This window comes from Lactuca serriola, chromosome 8, assembly GCF_051521515.1.
Source record: "Lactuca serriola cultivar US96UC23 chromosome 8, Lser_US96UC23_V15, whole genome shotgun sequence".
NCBI classification, from domain to species: domain Eukaryota; kingdom Viridiplantae; phylum Streptophyta; class Magnoliopsida; order Asterales; family Asteraceae; genus Lactuca; species Lactuca serriola.
The window spans coordinates 244,440,692-244,459,921 of record NC_136415.1 but is presented as its reverse complement, the minus strand read 5'-3'; the positions used below and the strand labels follow the sequence as shown (position 1 = coordinate 244,459,921).

At 36.7% G+C, this 19,230-nt stretch overlaps 1 protein-coding gene across 1 annotated transcript; it reads left to right on the top strand.

Moving 5' to 3' along the window:
* The first annotated feature begins 11,869 nt into the window (after window positions 1-11,869).
* Window positions 11,870-13,742, top strand: LOC145067983 (uncharacterized). The gene is made up of 2 exons (XM_079014993.1): window positions 11,870-11,960; window positions 13,228-13,742. The coding sequence occupies exons 1-2, from the start codon at window positions 11,870-11,872 to the stop codon at window positions 13,740-13,742; spliced, it is 606 nt and encodes a 201-aa protein (XP_078871119.1).
* The last annotated feature ends 5,488 nt before the right edge of the window (window positions 13,743-19,230 follow it).

Genomic DNA, 19,230 nt, shown 5'->3' with positions numbered 1-19,230 from the left:
TGACTCGGCCGTTCCACCAAGTCAGGGCTTTGTCTAGGAAGGTGTAGGCGGCGAACTTGACTCTATCAGACTCCGAACAGCCGCATATTTCAAAGATTGATTCGATTTTCTCGAACCATCGGGTTAAAGCAATGACACCCCCCGTGCCATCGAAGAATGTCGGTTTTGCGTTCATGAAGTCTTTATAGGAACCCCCTTTTTGGTGTCCCTGGTTATCATCTGGGTTTTGGGTTCCACCCCCTGAACCACTAGGGTTCAGTTGAGGTAGGAGAGCTGATATGGTGGCAGAAATGGTTGCCTGAAGTGTTTCCAAATCGATTTGAATAGGAGATGGTGGCGGAGGAGGATTGCTGTTGTTCTTTGAGCTGGGTCTCTTTCTGGGAGTCATCTTGATCTAAAAAGATCAGGAAAGAGAGGATCATAAGTCCTATGAATTGAATCAAGAGATAAGGAACAGGGGATATCTCATCAAGACAAATACAACATCATACTAAGCGATAAAGCAGAAAGGAGTTATCAAGACAAAACATTTTATCGCTAGAGGAATGATCAAGGAATAACGCGTATACGAGGATTTCTACAAAGGATCGTCCCGAGAAATACTCCCATAGTATTTCATGGTTCGCTGCAGCGACGATTCGTTGTTTGGGATATTGGGTAAGTTTTAGGCATGCTGTGTACCACAGTCACTCCCAAGCACATGTTGGCCGTGTCTCGAATGAATATAGTTGGCCAGGCTATATTGATCCTAGACACGACTACATAAATGCTCATGTTTAACCGTAGTGTACAACACCCATTTACTTATGATTTGTTCTACTTGTAGTTACCGATTTCGACGGTTCGATATACTTGTATACTTTTGAAAATACTTATAGTTTGAAGATACTTTTAATTCAGAGCACTGAGGCCCTTTAGTGTTTATAGTTTTATACCATGTAAGGTTTGGTATACTCTGTTCACTATAAACAAGGGCTCTGGTACCAATCTGTCACACCCCGAAAATCAAAGGTGGAAACATTTCCGGGGTTGACTCCAAGTTGAGTATCAAATCCAATGTACATAGTAATCACAGTAAACAACCATTACATTACATATATATGAAAGTTTACATTTGGTTCAAAAGTAAATTGTACAAAAGTTATACATATATCATATAAACAAAACGAGACGAGTCTTCCATGCACTCCGTCTTCGCCAAAAGAGATCACCGAGTACCTGTCTAATGTGGACCTGAGAATACAAGCAGTTTGAAAATCAACATAAAGCTGGTGAGTTCATAAGCGGTTTTGTTTTTTGAAAAAGTATCGGTTTCCTTTAGTTTTTCCGAAAAGGTTTGTTATCCAAGAAAATCCCATATTTTCTTATGTTAAACAGTTTCGTTGTCTTTCATTACAGTTCAGTTACGCGTTATATGTTAACCCCAGGAAAATCCCATATTTTCCTAAATGCAAGATTTATGAATATCACAGAGTATAGTTTAATACACAAAACTATATATTGAAATATACACGAACTGTAGATAGAAAGTAGTTTGAAAACCTGGGGACTAACATCCCGAACTAGTTACAAGATAGTTTAATACACTAGGAAATATAGATTGAAAACCATGGGACTACTACCCCGAACTAGATATAAGATTGTTTGATAAAACCATGGGATCACTATCCCGAACCAGATATAAGATAGTTGGATAAAGTCATGGGATTATCATCCCGTACTAGATATAGTTTCAAAACCATGGGATTACTATCCTGTACAAGATATATATTGAAATCATGGGACTATCATCCCGTACAAGATTTAAGATATATATACATACTGAAAACCATGGGAATAACATCCCGTACCAGATACAAGTTCAATAGACTGAAAACCATGGGACTACTATCCCGGACTATATACAAAATAGTTTAATAAAACCATGGGATCACTATCCTGAACTAGATATAGATTCTAAAACCAAAGCTGTGAATAAACTTATATTAATACATATTGTGAGTCGGGTAACCATGCTGATACGACAACGAGACCTCCTTGACGTTAGTCAGACGTCGGACGATATCCAAAATTTGTCACCCCAGGCGTGCCCGCCTAACTGTAGCTAGCAGTTAAGGTGTGGGATTGTCAGTCCCGAATAGATCTATTCACAAATTCCTCGCTCTCCCTCCAGGAGACTCTGGTTACACTTCCGGGGAGGATTTACTGATCATCCATAAAGGGTAGTGACTACTCACAAACTAGTACTAAACTATTCACAAGATTCTCATACGATATCAAACATACAAAAATTATGAAACATGATATAGTGAAAATAGATACATACGATGAAATTATTTGGCAATACATTCAAATGATACGGAGATAAACTGAATCAGACATAGTTTATCTAATAACTTTATACATATATCAGTACATGATATAAAGAGAACTACAGAACCCCAAATTATTCCCATAATAATTTGATTAGTTTGGTTATTTTCTTAACTAAAATCCATTTTGTTGTAACAGATAAATCATTCCTTATGCTCAGCATAATACATAAGGAGTAAAAGTGTTTATAAATTTTGCTAGATATTATTTGAAACATATCAATGTTATGATTTGAAAACAATTACAGTTTGCTTGTATTCCCCCCTTGAAAACATTGAAAAAAACTAAAAAGGGCATAGGGGTATGAACTCACCGGACGAGAAATGTGACGATTTGGATGCAAAGTGTTGGTACGGGGCTTGCAAACACACGAGGTTCCTAAGTATAATGTAAAGATACACATTTGTATCTAATTAGGACTTAGATTGATTATTTGATAGGGACAATTGCTTCTAGTCGCGAAAACACCCCGATACAAGTGTTTGGAGGGACTCGGGTGGCGTTTGAGGATGTGTAATGGCACTAGGGACTTGGAACTTGAGTTTACTCCCCATGAATAAACTCATACAAGAGTTTTCAGCCAATAACAGCCACTTCGCATGAGTTTACGGCCGTAAACTCATGGTGGGGTCAATTATGGGCAAAAATGGCTTAAATCACTTAAGGGAATTTTTCTAGGTTTGGTTCAAAGTCTTGGAATGGATTTTAAACATCAATTTGACTTATTTATGGGAGTTTATGGCCTAGCATGGACTCCTGGCCGTACACTCCTAAATACTCATGAAAATTGTGTTAAATGATGTCAAAACCAATCACATGTGATTGCTAAATTTATTCCTAGGCCTTTCATGCATTTCCTTGAAATTTTGGAGGGGTTTTTGGAGTTTACGGCCTATGAGACCCCCCTCATGGCCGTAAACTCTCCTAGAGAGGGTTTCCTTGTGTTTTAAGGCCAAAAACTTGTTTGTAACACTTCTAAAAATTATTCTAAGGCTTTAGCGGTGTTAAAGTGGCATTTCTAACACCTTAAAATGAATTTACACCATGTTTCAAGGAGTTTACGGCCCAAGCACATGCCTTGGCCGTAAACTCACAATAATCCCTCAAAATTTATGTTTCAAGTGTCCCAAGGCTAAAACCAAATATTCTAAAATTCATATCTAAGCCTTATTAGTGTTTTGGAAGGGTTTAAGGTCTCAAAAACCCCATATATATATATATATATGAGTTTACGGCCCAAGCTTGTGCCTTGGCCATAAACTCCTTCAAATCCATCAAAATCCATGTTTAAAATGTTCTAAGTCCATTCTATGAAGTCATTTAGCCATATCTAAAGTCCAATTGTGTTTAGGAAGGGTTTTAGGGCTTAAAAACCCCTTAACTATGTGTTTACGACCTAAGCTTCAACCATGGCCGTAAACTCACATTCAAGGCTTTAAATCATGATTAAATCCCTAATTTGGAAGCCAAATATGCTATACATTAAGGTTAGGAAGGTACCTTAGGGATTTGAGGCCTTAAAATTAAGTTTTGGACCCTTAAACTTTGGATTTAGGAGAGAGGTTAGAGAGAGAGTAGAGAGAGGAAGAAAAAGCTTCAAATGAATGTTTAAACACGTTTATATAGGTCCTAAAACTTGGACACGGTGGAATTCTACCCGATACCGGCCTTTAACGAGGCTTTAGGTCGCACCCGATTAAGTTTCTGTCACCCGGCGGGGACGTTTCTAAAACTTATGAAATAAATATTTTTGGGCCTGTTTCATGAGTTCCTAAAGGGTTTAGACTCTCATTGGATCATAATAAACATATAAATTTAATTAACTAAACCCAAAAACGACATCGGAACGTTTCGATATACGGCGAGTTATACGGGTAGAACGGGGTTTTGGCGATGAACAACTTCGGGTTGTTACAAATACAAGCATATGTCGTTACTAAAACCTAATAATTATGCTATTAATTTTTCGGGATGTAAATAGTGAAGGAGTACTATTGTAATTTAATGTATGTTTATTACACAAGATACACTGAGTTCGAGATTGTCTATATTAAGGATAGACACTCTTAGGCAAATAATCGAAATACGTTAAGTCTTGTCACCATGAGATTTGGGTGCAGTCAACTCATGGTAGCCGAATAAAATATATATCATTGATTTAGAAATTCAAAATCTAAGTTTTCATGTTCATTCAAAAGATAATGATCTTGGGAACCATACGAGGACTATACGCGACACGTTCCATTGGGAATTTCGTAGGAATTTTGGTGAAACAACTGAATTTAGCGGGAAATTTTACTGTATGATGACTGACAATCAAGTCTATAGAGAGGTTGTGTTTCCAGTTTTCAATAATCAAATTGATGAAGAATGTAGTAACAAATTAGTGAAGACGAATAAGTGTTTTTGGTTAGTAAAGTATGATGGTTTTTATTTGTCAAAAGGCAACCCATCAGATGGGAGGTTAAAGTATACATGGGGACATGGAAATATATTAGAAAATATTTAAACTTACACATTTTATCTTTGATACATACATTTTTAGTGTGATATAAACAAGTCAGCCACATATGGTTTTTGTTTTGCAGAACGTAGTTTGAATCTGGTTGAAGGTTATGATATTCATGGGGACATTGAAATGTGTGATTTGCTATAACTATATAGTACTTCTTTTCATCTGAGTTTTCTATTTTTTGAATCTTGAAAATATGTTTTTCATAACCAAGAAATAAACATTATATTTGAAATAAAAGCATCGTCATACTCTAATAAGAGGTCAATGAAGAGGTTAAATATGTAGAATCAACCTAAAATCTAACTTTTCACAATTGGGGACTTTGTATTTTTGTTGTCAAATAACTTAACCATTCGATATGAACAAATTTTTTCTTTCAATTTGTCTTTAATACAACTAATTAGTTTTTTAGTTAATGGTCTTTCATTTTATAACTTAACTATAATTAAATGTTAAATCTGTGTTACTTATTAACTAATTAATTTATTTTAATAAACGTTAAATAACATTTCACTTAAAAATTTGATATTAAATTTGATGTTTTTAATTATAATATAATATTATATATATATATATATATATATATATATATATATATATATATATATCCTTTTATATTTGAAAAAAAAACATAAAAGTTATATTTGAAGTTTTGGATTTTAGTGACCATGTTTCAATAAATACTTATCCTTTTATACATAAAATTCATTATTATGTATTGGCAAAAATCTCATCCGCATATAAATATCTTGACAAAATATCATACTATCTCATATTTTTCTCTTTCAACAATGTTTTAAGAGATTAAATTCATCTAGTTACACAACATTATAGTATGCATAAAAAATGTCAATGTTGAAGATTAAGTAAACGAAGTTCATACTATGGAAAAAGGAAATTAACAAGAAAACAACATAAGAGAACAAACTACCTCGAATAGCAAAGTAATTGGTATGACAAATTTGATTCATGAAAATAATGATGAATAATAGAAGATGGTGGAAGTTAGTTAGTTAATTATAGAAAATTACTTTTAAAAGTGGCTAATGATAAAAAATATTGTTGAAGTTAATTGGTTTTGGATGATAAAGTTAATGAAAACTAATATCACAAAATCAAAAAATTATACATGAAATCAAAGAGTTTATATGCTTAAAAATTATTTATAAAAATTAGTTTCGTACCAATTTATTTTAAAATTTATCATATAATTTGTTATATGAAAATAACATTTTGACTAATAATTCAATATTTAATAGTGGATATTGGCAAAAAAAATCAAAGGTTAATAACTGTATAGATAGATTGTAAAGACATACAAGGAAAAAAAATTAAATTTTAGTAAAACTAAAGCGTTTGGCATTATATATACCTACTTAAAATATACGGGTAATGTACACATACTTAACTACACAAAAGTATCAATTTTAAGACATGTACAAATCTCACTACATAATACCAAACATGGTCTTTTGATATTCACTTGTGACCCTTTGTTTCATTCAACTCCTATAAATATGTTGACCGTTCTAACTCTCCCCATTGATACCTCTATTCAACACAAACTCTTTTCTCTTGATTTCTTATAAGTGACATCAAATATCCTCCTATATTTCTTCCTACTTATCTTCACACCCACATGAAATGGTGACAAATGTCATATTTTCATAAAATTAAGATTATTTTAAGAGAGTTGTCATCATTTCAAATGGGTAGGAAAATAAGTAAGAGGATATTTGATTTATCTTCTTTTAAATGACAACCACCACCACCCACATTACCACAATTACTGCCAAAATCCTTAGTCTTTTGGCTCTAAATTGAACAAATGAAACAAATCATACATTTATACTATTATCTGTTGGAAATTCAGTAAAAATATTTATATTTTTTACTAACTTTGGACATATATAAATATATACATACGTTGTATATATAACGAACTCTAAGTGGGTTTGTGTTTTCCTTCATGAGGACTTCGAAACGATATATTATATGTCCAAAATAGAGTATAAGTGAATGAGATATCGATACTCAAAGATGGGTATTTCAGAATAAGTATAGCAAAAGAGAGGAATGTGGGAATGAGTCCCACATTGGTAGAGAGACCAAACTCAACAATGTTTATAAGCTTCATTGCATGAAAGGCTTACAAGCTTGTGTCTATGGTTATGCTACAATTCCTACCCGCGCGCAGGGGGGTGCAAATCTTGGTTCCGTAGACCAAAAACACTGAACTCATGCATGGGCGCGACCTGTGGACACGAATGCAGCTCCGAAAACTCAGGTGCGTGCAACCCTCGTTTTTGCTAAACTTGACAGTTTTATTCCCTATTTTTGAATTCTGTAACGGATGCATTAATTGTGTAATTAATGACATTTATTTCCATTAAATGCTCAATCAATTAGTGATTTGTTTCCGTTTCACGATTCGACTATAAAAAAAGACCTTGCCTTCTCATTCCAACACACGAATGACATTACGCTTCTTCTTCTTCCTTCTCTCCATTCTGGCTTCCGGCGATTCTTTCAGGCAAGTGGTGATATCCGACAGTACACAATACTGTTTAGGTTGTTGTACCCTGGGAACAGACGGCGAATCTGTTTAAGGGAATTGAGTCCAACTCGAGCCTCAGCCACATTGTTTGCATCTAATTTTTCTTTACGGGAACCTATCAAGGACGAAAACAAAGTCACTATTCTAACAGTCTTAAACAAATTCTATTCTTTGTTCTAATACAAATTTATTCTTTGTTCTAATACTTTCGTTTTCTGTTATTTTATTCTAAAATCGAGTTTATATTGATTTTTTTCCTATACTAATATATTTGATTGTGATTGCGATTCCTTCAGAATGTCTGCAGCTCCCGTTGGTACTGGAACTCATGCTGTTGGTGCTACCCCTGCTGTGAACCCAAATGCACTGGTTCCAAACATCATGGCTAATCATGCTGAAAGACCTGAAAGATTTTCTGGTCTAAACTTCAAGAGGTGGCAACAGAACATGCTATGCTACTTGACCACCTTGAACTTGGATCGGTTCCTAACACAAACTGCTCCTATAATTGCTGAGGGGCAGGCTGATGCCCAATCAGTGATTGTAGTGGATGCATGGAAGCATTCAGAATTTTTGTGCCGCAACTATGTGTTGAATGGGCTAACAGATGCACTTTACAATGTTTATTGTAAAGTTGCAACTGCTAAGGAACTATGGGAGTCGTTGGAAAGGAAGTATACGACAGAAGATGCTGGTACTAATAAGCATGTTGTTGCTAAGTTCTTGGAATACAAAATGGTTGAATCGAAATCTATTATGAGTCAAGTCCAAGACTTACAGGTCATCATACATGATAATAATACAGAAGGGATGGATCTTAATGAATCATTCTAAGTTGCATCAATGGTTGAAAAGCTTCGTCCTGGTTGGATAGACTTCAAAAATTACCTTAAGCATAAGCGAAATGAGATGTCTGTGGAGGAACTGGTGGTGCGTCTACGCATTGAAGAAGACAATAGAATGGCCTTGAAGAAAGGCAGCGAAGTTGAGTCTTCTAAGGTTCATGTGGTGGAAGCTGGTCAAACTTCAAGGCAAGGGACCTCACAAAAGGAAAGCAAAGGGCAAAAACCTAGGACCCAAGGCAGGAACTTTCAAGAAGAAGTTCAAGTGCTACAACTGTGGCCAACCGGGTCACAAGGCTTCAGAGTGCCTTCAACCTAAGAGGGAAAACCATCAAGCAATCATGGTGAATGATAACATGGAGTTGGTGGCCATGATAACTGATCTCACGACTATGGTTTCTGAAGTGAATCTTATGAATACAAATTCAAAGGAGTGGTGGATTGACACAGGAGCTACTCGTCATGTGTGTCATGACAAAAGTGTTTTCAACACTTACAAAGAAGTTGAAGATGGTGAAAATCTCTACATCGGAAATGCTGCTACCGCGAATATCAAAGGTGTTGGTGATGTCATTCTAAAAATGACTTCGGGGAAAGAAGTGAAGCTTAGGGATGTCTTGTATGTTCCTGAACTTCGTAAGAATCTAGTGTCAGGTGGTTTGTTGAACCAATTTGGTTTTAAGCTAGTGTTTGAGTCAGACAAGTTTGTTTTGTCCAAAAATGGTATGTTTGTGGGAAAAGGATATGCCTTGAATGTCATGTTCAAATTGAATGTAATGGTGACAAACAAAATGAATAATGAAAGTTCTAGTTCTGCTTATTTGCTTGAGTGTTCAAATGTTTGGCATGGTCTCTTAGGACATGTAAATTACAATTCAATTAAGCAATTAATTAAAATAGAATACATACCAAAACTTAATATTGACTCAAATCACAAATGCCCCACATGTGTTGAAGCAAAACAAACTAGATTGTCTTTCCAAACAATCAAAAGAAACACCAAACCTCTTGATTTAATTCACATTGATGTGTGTGATCTAAAGTCAATTCCTACTCAAGGTGGGAACAAATACTTCATTACATTCATCGATGATAGCACGAAATATTGCTACATATATTTACTTAAGAGTAAAGACGAAGCAATAGACAAGTTTGTCTTATACAAAAATGAAGTTGAGAATCAATTCAACGAGAGAATTAAAGTGGTTAGAAGTGATAGGGGTGGGGAATTTGTTTCTCCCTATGCTGATTTTTGTGCTAAAAATGGAATTCATCATGAATTCACATCACCCTATTCACCTCAATCCAATGGAATTGCTGAAAGAAAGAACCGTACCTTGAAAGAAATGGTCAATGCCATGATAATTAGTTCAGGTGTAAATGTGGGGGGAAGTTATTTTGTCAGCTAACTATCTTTTAAATAAGATACCTCGCAAAGAAAAGAATGAAACACCGTATGAACTTTGGATGGGTAGAAAGCCGTCGTATAAGTACTTACGAGTGTGGGGGTGCCTAGCTAAAGTGGTAGTGCCACCACCTAAGGTACAAAAGTTAGGGCCTAAAACAGTGGATTGTGTATTCATTGGGTATGCACAAAGTAGTAGTGCTTATCGGTTCCTTGTGCATGATTCTAAGAATCCTGAAATACACAAGAATACCATAATGGAATCAAGGAATGCTTCATTCTTTGAAGATGTGTTTCCTTGTTTGAACAAGGAAGTTGAAAGCCCATCTTTACCAAATAACGAAGCTGTTCGAGAGGAAGAACAAGCTCAATCCGAGGAGGAAGAGATAGAACCCATAAGAAGTAAGAGGGCTAGAGTTTAAAAATCATATGGTGATGATTTTTTCACCTATGTGGTGGAAAGTGAACCTAAAACCTACCAAGAGGCAGTAACTTCTTCTGAGGGACCTCAATGGAAAGAAGCCATCAAAAATGAGGTAGAATCTATCTTACAAAATGATACATGGGAACTAGTAGATCTACCTCCAGGTAACAAGCCACTAGGTTACCGTTGGATTTTTAAGAGAAAGATGAAACCTGATGGCAGTATTGATAAATACAAGGCAAGACTAGTAATAAAAGGTTATAGACAAAAGGAAGGTCTAGACTATTTTGATACCTATTCGCCGGTAACGCGGATAACATCCATTAGATTAGTTCTTGCCATTGCAGCTATCAGAAACTTGCAAGTTCATCAAATGGATGTGAAAACGACTTTCCTAAATGGGGAGTTGGAAGAAGAAATTTATATGGAGCAACCTGAGGGATTCATTGCCTCAGGACAAGAGAACAAGGTTTGTAAACTTGTTAAGTCTCTATATGGATTAAAACAAGCTCCTAAACAATGGCATCAAAAGTTTGATCAAGTCATGATGGAAAGTGGCTTTAGAATCAATGAGTGTGATAAGTGTATCTATGTGAAAAACACCACTCATAGATATGTCATCTTGTGTTTGTATGTTGATGATATGCTTATCATTGGTAGTGATGACAAGATAATAAGATCCACGAAGGATATGTTGAAATCCAGGTTCGACATGAAAGATATGGGTCTAGCAGCTGTGATTCTTGGAGTGAAGATCACAAGAACCCAAAGTGGTTTGATTTTGAGTCAAACACACTATGTGGGTAAAATTATTGAAAAATTTGCTAAGGGAGATACTAACATAGCTAGAACTCCAATTGACACTAGTCAACATCTAAGAAAAAATAGAGGTGATAGTGTTAATCAAGTGGAATATTCAAGAATTATTGGCAGTCTGATGTATCTAATGAGTTATACCAGACCTGACTTAGCATATGCTGTGAGAAGACTAAGTAGATACACTAGTACACCCAGTTCTGAACACTGGAAGAGTATTACTAGGTTGCTGAGGTATGTGAGATACACGCGAGAATATGGATTGCATTATGGCAAACATCCAACAGTTATCGAAGGATACACGGATGCAAATTGGATATTTGAAATAAAAGATTCCAAATCTACAAGTGGATATGTATTTACACTTGGAGGTGATGCTATAGCATGGAAATCATCCAAGCAAACAGTTATATCTAGATCCACGATGGAATCTGAATTTATCGCCTTAGATATTTGTGCTGAAGAGGCGGAGTGGCTACGTCAATTTGTAGAGGAAATTCCCGAATGGCCTAAGCCGGTAATGACCATATGTATACATTGTGATAACCAATCAGCAATTGGTAGAGCTCAAAGTACAATGTATAATGGGAAATCAAGGCACATTAGACGTAGACATAAAACGATACGACAACTAATCTCTACGGGAGTTATCACGGTTGACTGGGTGAAGTCAAAGGATAACATTGCAGATCCGCTTACAAAATGCTTGAGTACAGATGTAGTTTTTAAGTCGTCAAGAGGAATGGGACTAAAGCCCATGAATGAATAAATTCATACGAAGGAAACCTTACCCAGAAGACTGGAGATCCCAAGATCTGGGTTCAAAAGGATAACCTAATTGTATGAGTGGGGCAGGTCGCTGTGGGGGGAGTTAACATTTCTTCCTAGTCCATTCCTTTATGTAGTGAAAAAAATTAGGCTAAACATATGGTTTTTAATGATTCTTGGAATCACCTATGTGAGAGAGAAGTGGGGTCGCTTCAAAGGGAATTATAGGGAAAAAATTCCTAAAGCTCTTGCAGAACCAAGTTAGTGTTCATGACCAAAACGAACACGTCTATGAGGATATGACCTTGTCAGGGAGAGTCCTGTGAGATTTACATTGTCGTCTACATAAATGGAAGCTTAGTTCAAAGACATCGAGATCTACTAACTGCTAGGAGATTAAGTGTAACTTCTTAAGGGAAGGTTCACAGGGTAATACCTTCCTATCCTATGCAGGATTCAACTGTTGAAAATTTCGGTGGAAATTGGATGAGCAGAGATCAATCTCCATTCATGTGGGGGATTGTTGGAAATTTAGTAAAAATATTTATATTTTTTTACTAACTTTGGATATATATAAATATATACATATGTTGTATATATAACGAACTCTAAGTGGGTTTGTGTTCTCCTCCATGAGGACTTCGAAACGATATATTATATGTCCAAAATAGAGTATAAGTGAATGAGATATCGATACTCAAAGATGGGTATTGGAGAATAAGTATAGCAAAAGAGAGGAATGTGGGAATGAGTCCCACATTGGTAGAGAGACCAAACTTAACAAAGTTTATAAGCTTCATTGCATGGAAGGCTTACAAGCTTGTGTCTATGGTTATGCTACAATTCCTACCCGCGCGCAGGGGGGTGCAAATCTTGGTTCCGTTGACCAAAAAATCTGAACTCGTGCATGGGCGCGACCTGCGGACACGAATGCAGCTCCGAAAACTCAGGCGCACGCTACCCTCTTTTTTGCTAAACTTGATAGTTTTGGTCCCTATTTTTGAATTTTGTAACGGATGCATTAATTGCGTACTTAATGACATTTATTGCCATTAAATGCTCAATCAATTAGTGATCTGTTTCCGTTTCACGATTCGACTATAAAAAAAGACCTTGCCTTCTCATTTAGACACACAATTGACATTACTCTTCTTCTTCTTCCTTCTCTGCATTCCAGCTTCCGACGATTCTTTCAGGCAAGTGGTGATATCTGGTAGTACACAATACTGTTTAGGTTGTTGTACCCTGGGAACAGACGGCGAATCTGTTTAAGGGAATTGAGTCCTACTCGAGCCTCAACCACATCGTTTGCATCTAATTTTTCTTTACGGGAACCTATCAAAGAAGAAAACGAAGTCACTATTCTAACAGTCTTAAACAGATTCTATTCTTTGTTCTAATACAAATTTATTCTTTGTTCTAATACTTTCGTTTTCTGTAATTTTATTCTAAAATTGAGTTTATATTGATTTTTTTCCTGTACTAATATATTTGATTGTGATTGCAATTCTTTCAAAATGTTTGCAGCTCCCGTTGGTATTGGAACTGCTGCTGTTGGTGCTACCCTTGCTGTGAACCCAAATGCACCGGTTCCAAACATCATGGCTAATCATGCTGAAAGACCTGAAAAATTTTATGGTCTTAACTACAAGAGGTGGCAACAGAAGATGTTGTTCTACTTGACCACCTTGAACTTGGCTCGGTTCCTAACACAAACTGCTCCTGTAATTGCTGAGGGGCAGGCTGATGCTCAATCCGTGATTGCAGTGGATGCATGGAAGCATTCAGATTTTTTGTGCCGCAACTATGTGTTGAATGGGCTAACAGATGCACTTTACAATGTTTATTGTAAAGTTGCAACTGCTAAGGAACTATGGGAGTCGTTGGAAAGGAAGTATAAGACAGAAGATGCTGGTACTAAGAAGCATGTTGTTGCTAAGTTCATGGAATACAAAATGGTTGACTCGAAATCTGTTATGAGTCAAGTCCAAGACCTTCAGGTCATCAATGGAGCGTGCATGGCTAACCGGCACATTGATTAGGTGATAGAGACATTGAGTGCACGAAGTTGATTCGCATGGTTATTCACAACCTGTTTGCGATCCTCGACATCCCAGTCGCAAATTTGAAGTGCATATCGAGATTTAAACATGCCATTGAAAAGTTCAATGAATCTCAAAAGATCTAGGAGTTTTCAAATACATTTAAAACTTAATCTCTTTTTCATTTTTCATGATGAGAATTAGTGAATCGTCATTCACATACCTTCAAATTATTTACTTTTAGAGTACAACATCCATTTCTAAGTTGTAAATAAGTTTGTTGGGTCATAGCCCTAATTTTTCATTTGGGTGTTTAATTAGGGACTCATTTCTAATCAAACTTTGTTCCTTTCCTTTGCAGATGTCTGCAAACAACAACAACAACGCTTCTGGGTCATTCTCGCTGATGAACCTATGTCAATAGGTGACATTTGATGGGTAAAACTTCAACAAGTGGATGAGGTACGTTCGCATGATCACACACTACGAGGACAAAGAATATGTCCTTCATCAAATGCTTGAGAAGATCACCCCAGATGTTGCTACTCCTGAAGAGTTGGCTGCCTTTGAGGCCCACGAGAATGATGCTATGAAATTTCATTGCATCATGCTGGCTACCATGAACCTCGAACTCCAAAAGTCCTATGAGGACATGTATCCGTATGAAATGCAACAGGATTTTCTGGACAAGTACCACCAAAGCGCGAGGCAAGAGCGCTATGAGATCATTACTAACATGATCACCGCTAAGATGGGGAGTGGAGAATCCCTAACCTCTTATTTGAAGAAAATGAAGAGGTATGTTGATCGTCTTCTCAAACTTAATGTTAAGTTTGATGAGGATTTGGCTATCAACAAAATCCTCCACTCCTTGCCTTCATGCTACAACCAGTTCAGAATGACCTACCACATGAATAAGGAAGAGGTCTCCTTGAGCAAGCTCCAAGGATTGCTAAGGACTGCTGCGCGCAACCTTAAAGACAAATCTGTAGCACCATCCCCTGTTGTGGCTGCTCCCGTGTTGGCAATTGGCCAAGGAAAGGGCAAGAAGAGAAAGGCTCCATGTAAGAGCCACCATAAGGGTAAGACCCAAGATGGTTCCTCTTCTAGTGGAACCAAAGCTGGTTCGGTCAAACCCTCTTCCGACCCCAAAGCAGCAGAGTGCTATTATTACCACCAGAAGGGGCACTGGAAATGAAGCTGCCCTAAGTATCTGCAAGACATAAAGGACAGGAAGATTAAGCCCACCTTCGCAGGTATGTATTCCATTAAATCTAAAAACTCATCATTTTCTACTTCATGGGTTCTTCATACAGGGTGTGGTTACCACATTTGTTCTGATTTGTAGGGCCTAAAAAGAAGTAGGGAAATGGAACATGGGAAGATAAACTTGATTATGGGAAATAGAAGATCATCGCATGTGACCAGAGTTGGAGTTTATTCTTTAGTGCTGAGTAATGGGTTAGGGTTAGATTTAGAAAATTGTTGTTATTCGCCAGATATGGCAAGAAACATTATTTCATTTCATGGATTGTTTAGACAAGGTTTAAGATATTCTTTTGATAATAGTAATGGTTTTATTAATGTTTATTTGAATGGTGTCTTTTATTTCAATGCATTACCTTGTAATGGGATTTATGAATCTGTGATGGTTGTTGATAATTTAGGAAATGATGTTTTGAATATTGATTCGTCTACTAGCCTAGACAAAGCATGCTTGTGGCATTGTTGCCTTGGTAATGTCAACAGGAAATGCATAGCCCAACTCCAAAAGGATGGAGTGTTGGAGTCATTCAACCTTAGGGATGATGACACGTGTGAATCTTGTTTACTTGGGAAGATGACCAAGTCACCCTTTACTGGCACTTGTGAAAGGGGTGAAGGTCTATTGGATCTCATACACCGATGTGTGTAGGACCTTTAGATCCACCACAAGGGATGCTTGTCGCTTCTACGTGACGTTTACAGATGATTATAGCAGATATGGATATATCTACTTAATCAAGCAAAAGTCAGAAACCTTTGAAAAGTTCAAAGAGTTTAAGAATGAAGTGGAGAATTAGCTGGGCAGGAAAATCAAGATGCTTCGGTTAGACCAAAGAGGAGAGTACCTAAGTCTTGAGTTTCACGACTATCTAAAAGAATGTGGAATTGTTTCGAAATTGATGCCTCCAAGAACGCCACAATTGAATGGTGTGGTTTAGAGATGTAATTGAACCTTGTTGGACATGGTTCATTCTATGATGAGTTGGACTTCGTTACCAATAGCTTTCTGGGTATGTCTTAGAGACTGCCGCCCATATCCTTAACTTAGTTCCCACCAAGAAGGTTACCAAGACTCCTTACGAGATGTGGACAGGGAAAGCTCCCTCGTTAGCACATATTAAGGTTTGGGGTTGTGAGGCTTTCGTAAGACGAGAGACTCACAACAAGCTCGACCCTCATAGTGAGAAGTGTTATTTCATCGGCTACCCACAGAAGTCTTTTGGCTATCTTTTCTATAGACCGAGTGACAATGTTGTCTTCGTTGCTAGAACTGGAGTTTTCCGAGAAAGGGAATTGATAAGCCAAGAGGACAGTGGGAGGAAAATTGATCTTGAAGAGATTCAAGAGCAAAGCGATGAAGGAACCTCTAACACTGGCACTCAACTCGAGGAGGAAACTCCTGTTGAGCTTGTTGACGAGTCATTACCTCTTAGGCGTTCTAGTAGGTTTAGTGTTCAACCCCGGTTTTATGGTCAACATGCGAATCAGAGTACATTGCGGCGAGTGAAGCGTTAAAGGAGGCTATATGGTTGAAGAACTTCATTGGAGACCTTGGAGTTATGCCATCCATAAAGGAGCCGATGGAAATTTTCTATGATAATGAAGGAGCGGTTGTCTTAACCAAGGAACCAAGAGATCATGGTAGATCTTGACATATCGACAGAAAATACCACTTTATCAGACATCGGGTAGAAGAGGGACTCCTCATTGTGAAGAGGGTATCGTCAGAAGAAAACCCGACAGATCCCCTTACGAAGGGACCGAGTAGGGTCAAAAACTTGCAGCACGCTTGGAGCATTGGGCTGAAGGATGATATAAGATTGGATTAGATAGATAAGAAACGTGTAATAGATATTTTGTACTTAACATTTTGATGAATAAATAAAGTTGTGTTATTTATGAGTAAAGCTACTATCTTGTGTTAGTTATTTATCTATTGTTTCAATTTTGCATGTATTGACGTCCTGAATAATAAGATTATTCGAACAGTCCACAGTCGTTCATATTTTAGAAGTAGGTGTGAATGAAGACTGTCATGAATTGTTTGTAGATTGTTTAAAAGGTTTTGGGCATAGCAAAGGTTTGCTGCAAAGTTCATGAGTTCTTATGAATATGACTTGAGCATTGGAATAAACCCGCGTTTGCTGGTATCACTTCGTGGTGTTTTACCTGAAGTGATCGTAAAGCGATAATATCAGATAGTCTTAAAAGTTAGAGATATGGTTGTTGTTTGCTGGTTGGTTATGCATTAATGATGTGTAAACGCATTAGTAACTTGATGTTATAAAACACATTGTTGTGCATGATTTAATTGGTAAATAATAGATGCATATGAGTCGAAGTTAATTTGTTCCTTTTAATCTATGAGAATAAAGGCGATATCTTGGCCACTTGATGATTTGGTTTGACTTATGTGCTGGGCCCGGTCAGAATGGAGTTGATGTGTTCAACTAAATTCTATGTCAAACAAATCGAAGATCGAGAAACAAGTGTTGGACAATAAGTATTGTCAGCATGATATCTAGAACAGAGGATTATACGATCGCTTATCTGAAGGACTAGTTACTGATCAGAGATGACAGTGACGTGTAAGAGCTATGATTGCTAATCGGATCCTGAAGTCATATATGAGATATAGTTACTAGACTTATCCAAGTGGGAGACTGTTGGATTAGTGTCTAAGCTCGTAACTATATTTGGTAGGTACTTGACCCGGTTGTGCATGGTCCTTTTGGGTTGCCTTCACCAAAGCAATTTGACAAGGTAATTTAAGGAGAGAGAGAGAGAGAGAGAATATTATGGTTTATTAGTATATTATAAGAATAATATATTAAAGGAGAAATCATATTTATTTAATTAGTATTGGTCATAAATTAATTAGGAATTAATTTGGTGACTAAAGGAGGTTAATTAAATAAAGAGGTATAAACTGTCAAATGTATGATAGTTATGTTTTGGGCTAAGGAAACCTAATGGACTAAGGGGGAATGAAATTATGATTGGGATCCATCTTATTTTTTGTCCAAGCCCTTATTCTAGAAGGTTCCTTGGGCTGCTTGGTGGCTAAGTTGTCCATTAGGGTTTAGACTGAAACCCTAGTAGCCTACACTATAAATATGACCCCTAGGCTATGAAAATCGGCTAGACTTGATTCCAAGAGAATCCTAGGGCCGATTTTAGCATCTCTCACCCTCTCTCATATTGCCTTCTTGCTTGTGGAGTTTTTGAACCATTAGAGGAGTTACAATTGTGACTCTAAGCTCAAGATCAAGAAGACTACAAGGATTTCAAGCTATTTGAAAGAGGTAAACACTTAGATCTGTTCTTATGATGTTGATTTTGAATTTTATATGATAGATCTAGGGTTGCAAGTCATGGATTCAAAGCATGTACAATAGAGAAACCTAGATCCAAGCATTAGGGTTTGCATGAGCGCATAGGATTATTCTTATGCCTAAAAACCCATCAGTAATGGATGGACCATATTGACATTATCATGAATAGACAGGAGTCTATTAATAATGAGTTGTCGTATGGAAACTATGGAATGTTTCCATATTGGGAGTTGAAGAATAGATGAGAAAGTTAGAAACTTTTATGCAAGAAGGTTGTTCAAAGGAATCTACTTTGAATTTGAGACTTCCTTTCCATGGAATTATCTTATAAAAATCTCCAAAGGAATATTTTGTAATATCATTGGTCAAGTCTCTGTGACTTTTGGTACCTAGACATTAAAAAATAATCATTGCATGATAGTTTAGAATCTAACCTTTCTAGCAGTGACAAGAATTTGGAATTCTTACACTTGAAATAAGGATTTGGAATTGTGAAATCGGCATCATTGAAATGTTTTTCAATTGATCTATTTCAAAAAGTCAGGACTATAGACAAACATAGTGTGTATGCTTGGAGCATGGCATAACTATTGTTTTAATTCAAGTATTAAGTTGATTATTCGAAACATTATACAATGAATAATGAGAAATCAATATGGAACTTAAAAGTTTTCGGCCATATAGGATTAATATTATTCTTGTGTTTCACTTTTCATGTTTGACTTCCCAAATAACTAGGTTATTCAAACCATCCACAGTCGATCATACTTTGGAAGAGAGAACTTGTACAGAGAGTTATTAAGACAAACAATAGGGACCAGTGAAAGATAGATGTAATATGTGGTTGCGGTACATAGACTGTCGTGCAATGTATGCATCGAGACCAC